Source organism: Camponotus vicinus, unplaced genomic scaffold (assembly GCF_025532165.1).
Source record: "Camponotus vicinus isolate PSW18456_S1 unplaced genomic scaffold, iyCamVici1.0 SCAF_14, whole genome shotgun sequence".
In the NCBI taxonomy this organism is placed as follows: domain Eukaryota; kingdom Metazoa; phylum Arthropoda; class Insecta; order Hymenoptera; family Formicidae; genus Camponotus; species Camponotus vicinus.
The window spans coordinates 10,366,696-10,376,485 of NW_028141950.1; the positions used below are offsets into that span (position 1 = coordinate 10,366,696).

At 37.3% G+C, this 9,790-nt stretch overlaps 1 protein-coding gene across 1 annotated transcript; it reads left to right on the forward strand.

The window, feature by feature from the left end:
- The first annotated feature begins 494 nt into the window (after window positions 1–494).
- On the forward strand, window positions 495–3,227 carry LOC145965593 (uncharacterized). Its single transcript, XM_083089262.1, has 3 exons — window positions 495–697; window positions 1,343–1,641; window positions 3,129–3,227. Exons 1-3 carry the CDS (start codon window positions 565–567, stop codon window positions 3,225–3,227), a joined length of 531 nt encoding a protein of 176 aa, XP_082945388.1. The 5' UTR covers window positions 495–564.
- The last annotated feature ends 6,563 nt before the right edge of the window (window positions 3,228–9,790 follow it).

Below are 9,790 nucleotides of genomic sequence, written 5' to 3' on the forward strand. Positions count from 1 at the left end.
GCATTGAATGATTCGATGGCGAAACTAATCCGAAATATTTTACATCGCAACTGCGGCAAATTACAAGATGCGTGCGTCACATTTATGTTAGAGGAAACGAGAAAGCGAGTTATTTGAGGAATCTACTTTCTAGAAATATATATAATTTGGAAGGCATCTCACCGGCATTCAAAAATCTGACGGTAGAAGAAGAGTGCGGACACCACGGATTTCGAAAATTCGGAATCTTTCATTGCGCATTACGCAACGCTTACAAATTAAAAAGCTGGATTGTTGCGCAAAATAATTTCAGCAGCGACGGAGACAGCATTACTCAAACGACTTGCAGTTCTCCCGAAATTTTGATAGTAAGCGACGACGACGACGACGACGACGATGAAAATGAAAATATTAAAGCACAATCAAATAATAAAATAGAGAAGAAAAATCTGCAAAAAATCGAACGTGCGGCTATTAACCGCCCCACGCAAACAGAAAATCCGTTAGCTGTACAACCCGAAAACAAGCCACCAAAAGAAATTATTCAAATAATACCGCTTGTTCGCTCGTCTTCGCTGCAAACAAATGGACTCTCGCGAAATTCTGCAAGCATTGCGTCAGCTAGATGTCAAACATGTGGGAGTCTATCCTGCCGATAGATTGCCGATGATGTGGACGAGGTCGACGGCCATCGTCGCTAATACGGACAGTTTAATGTGTGAGCCGTTACCACGAATGGCAACGACTCGTGCTACCTCGCCCTTTCGGGCATACGCCACATTTTACATCCACTGTCTATCGAAACCGCCCCGAGCCGGGCGATAGAAAAATTCAGATGCGCCCACGGGATCCTTATCGCGGGAATGAACAGTTCGGACACAGACCAATGAGGCGCCTCATTACCACGCCACCCAGGAGCACCTAAAACCGCCGATCCGCGCCTTTGCGTCCGACTCAGTGCTCCACCCCCCCACTGGCCGTGTACACGGGGAACCACGGGAAGGCCTGTCCATTTGCACCCTGCCTGGATGCACGCTTCTGACCCTGTCGGGCGGAGATTTGGTGGATTAGGATGTGGTTAGGATAGGTAGGTAGGATGCGGCCTTATGACACACCTAGGTGTCGGCCTGTGGACAGTTGGAGTTTTCAGGTCGGAGCAGTCCTACCTAACCAGAAGCTATCTTAAGACTACGCGACGCGACCACCGTTCGAAAGCGCGGTGATCCCAAGAAGATTACGGGGCCGCGCTTCCATTACCGAAGACTCCGACTTCTCCGGTTGAACAACGAACCCTACCTAATTATTGATTCTACGACTCGTGTCTCTTTAGCCAAAGAGTTTCGCTACAAAATTCTCTAAACAGCTAATACGGACAATCATAATCGCCCTGGAGAACACTGGATCGCTTTCTTCCTCGACGAAGACGGTACAGGGACATACTTCGATAGCTACGGAATACCGCCCTTGTATCCGGGTTTTTTCCTACGTCTCCGACGAAATTCCAACATTTATCGATGGAATACCGAACAACTACAAGGGCTTTTCTCTCAAACCTGCGGACTCTACAGTTGTGTATTTTTATATTATATGTGCAGCGGTTACGATCTCGATGGATTTCTTAGTCTTTTTTCCGAAAATTGCGAATATAACGATCATTTAATCGTAGAATTATTTCATAAAATTTTTCTTCGCGAAAAGAAACATGAAAAATATAATGTTAATTAATAACGTGTTTAATTGTAAGAAGATATAAAAAATATTTTTGCGAAGTACTACGAATTGTATGCAGGTATATTAATAAATGTGAAAATTTTTTTTCTTAATTCGTGTTTAATACTTTTAGCTTTTCCCTTCTTCCTTTTTATAACGCCTCACCTCGCGTTCGATCATCTGCATGTTCATCTTTTTATCTCTGTAATGCAATGTAGTCTAATTATAATTATTGTCTCGTGTCGAGACTTTGTCTTTTCCGATAAAGCGCGTCATGAACCGTTCGAGCGGAGGGGCTTGTTTCGATATTCCATAGCGGGAGCCCCGAGACGGAGTGGGGAGGTAAGGATTGTTTCCTCGAGACATATAGCGGCTACCCGAAAGTCGGTAGGCGAGGGGGGGTTCGTTCTGCCAAGACGTAGCGAGAGCGACTAAGGGCTAGGTAACGGGAATTTGACTCGGAACCCTATACAGGAGGGTCAAAGCTGGAGCGGGAGGAGGATTGCTTCTTCGAGTCTAGTACCGTGGAGGTAGGGAAATAAAAATTTGATAAATCGGCGACACAGCCGGCGTCGACCAATCGCAGCTCTGGGCCACTATGGTGCAAGCCAATCAAAATCGAGACTTCGGGAGGCGGGGTATTGTTTCCACCAATCAGAACGCCTCCCTCCACTTCAGCCGGTCACGCCCACGGCGCCAGGGGTCGAGTGGTGGGGGTTTGTTTTGACGCACCATAGTGGCCCATATCTACTTACATTTAATACAATTTAAATTTATATAAAATTTAATACAATTAGAAAATATCCCAAATGTATGTGTGTACACACACACACATACACGCGCGCGCGGAGGGTGCAAGAGGGGTCTTCGGCCCCCTCCCGCAACCACCTCGCCGGTAGGCAAGGTGGACCTCGCTTTATAACTTACAGCATATCCATTGTGATTCAACTCTTTGCAATGCGTCCTCTACCGGCGGGGCTGAAGGTCCCCCCTTGCAACCCCCCGCGCGCGCGCGCGCGTGTGTGTGTACACATACATTTGTGATATTTTTTAATTGTATTAAATTGTATTAAATTCTATATAAATTTAAATTGTATTAAATGTATTTAAAATAATAATTTTTGATATAACAGCTAAAATAGTAGGTTTATGAAAAAAATGCATATAATCTTTTTTTGTAGTTTTTCAGCGGCTTTATTTTTTGCTTAAAATATTTTTTCTCAAATCAATATTTTCAGAGATAAGAAGCATTAAAATTGTGAAATTCTTTTGTTAATAACTTTTTAATAAACAACGACCGACGGCTAAAACCATTTGGATGTTACTCATGGCAGTGACTTTGACAACATATGTCAAGGTCAAGGTAATCGAGGCGGGCTCCCTTCATCGAAATATTTACCCAAAAAACTTATATTATAAATGCTCGAGATGAATCAAAGGAACCTGCAACTTATGGTCAAAAGCCCCCTGCTGCTGCCATTCCTGCTGATCCTAATAATACAGGTGGTTTGCCACAATTACAATTAAACTCGCAATAGGTTCTCGTGTAATGTTACGATCTAATTTAAAAGTTAATGAAGGTTTAGTAAATGGAAGTATGGGCATTGTATGCGAATTCCAATGGCCGGCCTTATGAAATGATCAGTTAGAAGATGGTGAATTATCTAAGAAGATATTTGTACAATTTGATGATCCTACTATAGGAAACAGCTTAAAAGAATCTAACGGTTACTTATTTTAAGTTGGGTAGTGACAGTTCATAAATTGCAGGGTACAACAGTTGATAAAGCTGTAATATATTTAGGTAAGAAGATATTTGCTAAAGGTCAAGCATATGTAGCACTTAGTCGCGTAAGATCTTTACAAGGATTAACAATTCCTGAAATAGATCAAAAAGATTGTTTCAACGTCCATGCGATGAAAGTGCTTTAGCAGAATTAGAGCGATTACGATCGGATCATATATATCTTATATAATAAACGAATTTACAACATAGATATATCAATTTTTATATTATTAACTCATAATTGATCGGAATATGTGCTGATAAATGCACTTATAAATGAAAATAAAACAATAAAATTTATATTATATTTGTATAATTAATTCTCAAGATAAAATCTCAAGTTAAATTCATCTTCTTTGGATTCCACAGGAAAAAATAATGATCAAGTAAAAGTCTATTTATAATAATAATAATTAATCTTATATTGTATTATATAATATGTGATAATGCACACACTACACACACACGCACGCGTGCACGCACGCACATACGCACGCACGCATGCACGCCCAACGTAATATATCTTTATAAATATATTGTAGTAATTTATTTTATATATTAGTTTATTTTACTGTAGTAGTTTATTTTATTAAATAAGTATTTATTATTATTATGATATATTTAGAATTATTTGAGTTACAGCTGAGGTGCGTTATTGGTTACCTTCTCGTGGTGCATCTCGAAAACAAATTTGTTTACTCACATATATATTTTCAACTTTTATTATAGGATTATAATTTATTTGAAATTTATTATTCTTATTTATTGTTCAAAAATTTATTGCTTTTATGTGTTTCGACTTTTGTGTTTAAACAAATTTGGCTAAAAACCAATAAAGAATAGTTCTGTTATTTATAAAGAATATGTATTTATTTATTATTTATTAAAAAGAATATGTATAACTGTATATAAAAATAAAAAAAATTGCATACTTGATACATACTGTGATCGTGACTTTTGTTGACCGTACGGGGCCGCGCGGTTAGTTCCACGTCACACCATCGGCGCGATCCGCGATCTCGCGTCTCCACTCAAAAAATAATAGCAAAGTATGACGAAAGAAGATGGGCGCCAGGTACGGGTAACCGCACCGCACAAAATTTCGCGAAGATATCGGAAGGAAATCGAAGTAGAGACGGAGAGACAGAGGCGACGGAATTTTAGATGGTAATTGTTACGGTAGCTCAGTCGTTAACGTTAGAGAGGGCTGGTTCGGTCAGAGCGGAGGTAAGGAGGCTGAGAATAAAGCTGAAAGTTGGAAACGCTACTTAAAATAAAATAAAATAATATATTGCAATAGGTAGAAAACGGTGTAAACACAGTATATGGTATAAAAATGTAATCGATATAACTCTCGCAAGATTTATTCAGATATTCGCAAGAAGAGGAATTTATGCAGAGGGGCCTATAGCCCACGTAATCTCGGCGCGCGCGGCGTGATCGAGCGCGAGCGAGATAGGTAAGGTGATCCGCGGACGACGTACAGGCCGCCCGAACGATAAAATGAGATACAATAGAACACCCTCGATCTACTAAACTCGCGGCGCTATTAATCCGATTTTTCGCGAAATATCTCGCACTCGATTCACGACGCACACTCAATAATTTGCGAGCCCGCGCAACGTTTGCAGCAGGCTGTAATATACCGCAACGAAAGACGATATTATCTCGCCCGGTATATGTAACGGAATCTAGCGCAAAAACTTCCGGATTTTCGTCGGGTCGTGTACGCAGTACGCAGAAATGAAAATCTTTCTCTCGCGAGAATGCTGTTACGCGAACAAACAATGAGCACTCAGATATTACACGCAGTAACAATAAAACGCGGACAAAGAATATACAAAGTGACTGGCGGCGGCGGTTCCCGGAGAAGTCGCGGCGTACTGTAATAAAGCCCGGATGGATCGATCGGCTCATCAATCGCCCGAAAACGCGAAACACCACAAACTATCGAACGCACTGCGCGAACAATATAAAAGAAAACACGACACTAATTACGGCGACGATAATTACAAGCGGGATTCTGATCCATCCGAGCGCGACGTGAAATCGGTAGTCTCATAAACGGTAGTCGTCGTCTCACCAAAAGTTCTCTGGCAGGAACGATAATTTGGTGACGAAGCTCGGGGTTTACGTCTTTTCCAAACGCACGTTCGCCGGACAGTGAAGAGCGAAAGGCCCACGGGAGACACGCAGGCTACGCGTTATCCTTCTTATCGCGTGGCGAATCCTTATTGGCGCAGGGCCGTGTCGCGCTTCTCGCGCGCCGATATCGGTAATCACGTATTTAGGTCCTTTGGGCCGTAGGGCGTTTATCCGCTCGAGAGCGAAATTTTTTCGGTAGCGATCGCTTCTTAATATTTTTCTCCGCCTGGATCCCTTTTCCGGTCCCGGACTTCCGTCTTTTGACATCCTGACGGTCCTTAATATAATCCGGGCCGTAGTCTTTAAAGTCGCGCGTTTGGGGCCGGAGTTTAGCAGCGGTGCTCCATATCGGGGTCTCTCACCCGTCCTCAGGTGTAGAGTGGCCATCCCCTCATCGGCTCTACAAGTCGGTAATTCACTCTCTCGTCGAGAATCTCTTGCTCTGTCAAAAGTAAAGCGACAGAATTAATCGGCAGATAATTTCCTCGCCGGTAGTCAAATCCTCATAAGATTACAATGATGAAACGATAGCCTGATCTGACGTGTTCCCGTGGCCTTCAGCCGGGCCTCCGCTCTCCGTCCTTTATCTCTTCCTTCAGGTCGCTCCATGCTTCTAGCCGTCGGTCGGGTGAGGTTTGCCCCCATTCTGAGGCACTGATTATCGCCGCTTTCTCGTAGTCGCGCAAAAATTTGCAAAGTCGCGAAACGCAAACGCAGGACCGCTTTTCTCCGCTATAGGACGCAGGCCCCGAAAACGTTAATCGCGGTCGGGCTTTTCGCCCCTGTGACGGACGGCCCCGAAAGACGTTACGTCACAATACATATCACTTCCACCTGTTATTATACTAATTTCTGTATATTAAATAAAACTATTTATTATAAAGAATACGTATTTATTTATTATTTTACAAAGAATAAAATTATTTATTATAAAGAGATGTATTTTTACAAAAAATAACTTTGTGTATATACATATGTAGAATTGAGAAAAAAATAAATTGTATACATACATCTTTCTGTGTATTCAATGAAACTAAAAATTATTAGAATACCGTAATAACAAAATATTGCTAAATTTTATATATTATATAATATATAATATATACATATATATACATATTGTTGCGCCCGGGGCGACAACTTCGAGATTTATCGAAGACGCGCACTAAGAGAACGGCTGTCGCGGATCGCGTTAAAAAAATTAACACTTTTCGAGGACACACAAGAACTTTAATATGAACACAGAACGCACTATTAACAGATTAATACAACGGATTATATATTAACACAATTATGGCTCGTAAACGAGAACGCGTCCGGACAGCTCGACGGCTGTTCTTCGACTCTCCGACTCAGCTGACTATCGTTGTTTATCAACATTCTTCTTGTCAACAGGATCCGGACAACGGCAGGGCCGTAACGACTCGGGCGCGCGCGTAACAATATATATATATATATATAAAATATATATATATATACAGGGTGAGCCATTTTAATTAACGCACGCAATTATTTCGGAAACAAAGCATTTTAGAGAAAAATGTTTCAGACAAAAGTTTTATGGTTTCGAGGGGGCCATAAGATGGTATCATTGGTTTGACACTGAAGAGTCATTTGAAGGTCACGTGAAGGTCACTTCAATTTTTTTAAATGGAACACCCTATATATTTTTGCACACTCTTGTAGCTTATCTCGAGAGCTTTCCAAAACACTATAATTAAGTACCTTTTCGTTAAGTACTTTTTGAGTTATGAGGCTTGAAATAATTTCTTAATTTTACATAAACCGTAAAATATCTTGTAAAATATTCATTTTTCGATTATCTTACCTTAATACTTTTACGTACAAAATAATGAGAGGAATCAATTGGTCTAAAGAAAACACATAGCTGTTTTGAAGAAAAAATATGTAATTTGCAATTAACAATTCCATATTTTTTCTTAAAAACAACTATGTGTTTTCTTTACACCAATTGATTCCTCTCATTATTTTGTACGTAAAAGTATTAAGGTAAGATAATCGAAAAATGAATATTTTACAAGATATTTTACGGTTTATGTAAAATTAAGAAATTATTTCAAGCCTCATAACTCAAAAAGTACTTAACGAAAAGGTACTTAATTATAGTGTTTTGGAAAGCTCTCGAGATAAGCTACAAGAGTGTGCAAAAATATATAGGGTGTTCTATTTAAAAAAATTGAAGTGATCTTCACGTGACCTTCAAATGACTCTTCAGTGTCAAACCAATGATACCATCTTATGGCCCCCTCGAAACCATAAAACTTTTGTCTGAAATATTTTTCTCTAAAATGCTTTGTTTCCGAAATAATTGCGTGCGTTAATTAAAATGGCTCACCCTGTATATACACATAATATATAGAATTTAGCAATATTTTGTTATTCTCCAAAAAAAACCTTACAAAGGTAAAAAAAGTACGCCAAGTACATAAAAAATATTCCATCTTGTACGCAACAAAACGTTTAATAAAAAAATATCGCTAAAAATAATTTATAAAAATTTTCCCTCAAAAATTAATATAATTTTCCTAAAAAAAAATCAAAACTAAATATGAAATCAATAATTAACTAGCCAAGTACATTGAAGCAATTGATAGGATTTGTAATTTGAAATAAATTTATTTTAATAAATTCTATCTTGCATTTATATATTATAGATTCTCGACAAAATGAAAATGATTTTCAAAATAAGTTCAATACTTTGAATGATATATAAAAATACATTATTATGTGTGATCCAAATAAATATTTGTACAATATATGAAATAGCACTAATATATTGCGGGTTTATATTAGATTACAAATAGTAAGTCATAAAACTATTTAACACTTACTGCAACAACATCGATTGTATTAATCGCCAATTTTGAATTTAAAAGAGAAAAACTAATTGACTTGTTTTAGTATCATAAGTTTTACTAAGTAGACCTGGAATTAAAGGATTTAAGAAAAGTTACATACAAAATTTTTACCCGAGTTGTATTACAATTTACACATTTTTATTATTATGAAGTATTTAATTTTGAAATTAATCATAAGCTTTGCCAAGTAAATTCGGAACTAAAAAAATTAAGACCAAAACGACTTACAAAAACTTGGCGTGCTCGGATCATATTAATCTATAATTGAAATTAATTACATATATATAATTCGCAAACTTTGTAAAATTATGTATATTTGTAAATTTCTAAAATTATATGTATTATAATGTGACTCGAGCACGCCACGTTTTTATAAGTCGTTTTAGTCTTAATTTTTTTAGTTCCGAATTTACTTGGCAAAGCTTATGATTAATTTCAAAATTAAATACTTCATAATAATAAAAATGTGTAAATTGTAATACAACTCGGGTAAAAATTTTGTATGTAACTTTTCTTAAATCCTTTAATTCCAGGTCTACTTAGTAAAACTTATGATATTAAAACAAGTCAATTAGTTTTTCTCTTTTAAATTCAAAATTGGCGATTAATACAATCGATGTTATTGCAGTAAGTGTTAAATAGTTTTATGACTTACTATTTGTAATCTAATATAAAACCCGCAATATATTAGTGCTATTTCATATATTGTACAAATATTTATTTGGATCACATATAATAATGTATTTTTATATATCATTCAAAGTATTGAACTTATTTTGAAAATCATTTTCATTTTGTCGAGAATCTATAATACATAAATGCAAGATAGAATTTATTAAGATAAATTTATTTCAAATTACAAATCCTATCAATTGCTTCAATGTACTTGGCTAGTTAATTATTGATTTCATATTTAGTTTTGATTTTTTTTAGGAAAATTATATTAATTTTTGAGGGAAAATTTTTATAAATTATTTTTAGCGATATTTTTTATTAAACGTTTTGTTGCATACAAGATGGAATATTTTTTATGTACTTGGCGTACTTTTTTTACCTTTGTAAGGTTTTTTTTGGAGGGATTTCACATCTTTTTGTAAAATTTACATATAATTTTTGAGAGGTTATTTTTAGAGATATTTTTTTATAAACGTTTTGTTGCATACAAGGTAGAATATATTTTATGTACTAGGCGTATTTTTTTTACCAAGGTTTTGTAAGGTTTCTTCTGGAGCTCCCCCGATGGTGCGCCACCTTGTCGCGGTGGAGGAGCTCCCTCTCCAGTAAGGGAGAG

What these genes read in the sequence shown, in the direction of transcription:
- LOC145965593 (XM_083089262.1), top strand. Translation starts at nt 565, where the DNA reads ATGGACTCTCGCGAAATTCTGCAAGCATTGCGTCAGCTAGATGTCAAA. An exon ending in TAATACGGACAGTTTAATGT is followed by an intron (nt 698 to 1,342) that starts GTGAGCCGTTAC and finishes TTCTCTAAACAG; the next exon opens with CTAATACGGACAATCATAAT. An exon ending in AATATAACGATCATTTAATC is followed by an intron (nt 1,642 to 3,128) that starts GTAGAATTATTT and finishes GATGAATCAAAG; the next exon opens with GAACCTGCAACTTATGGTCA.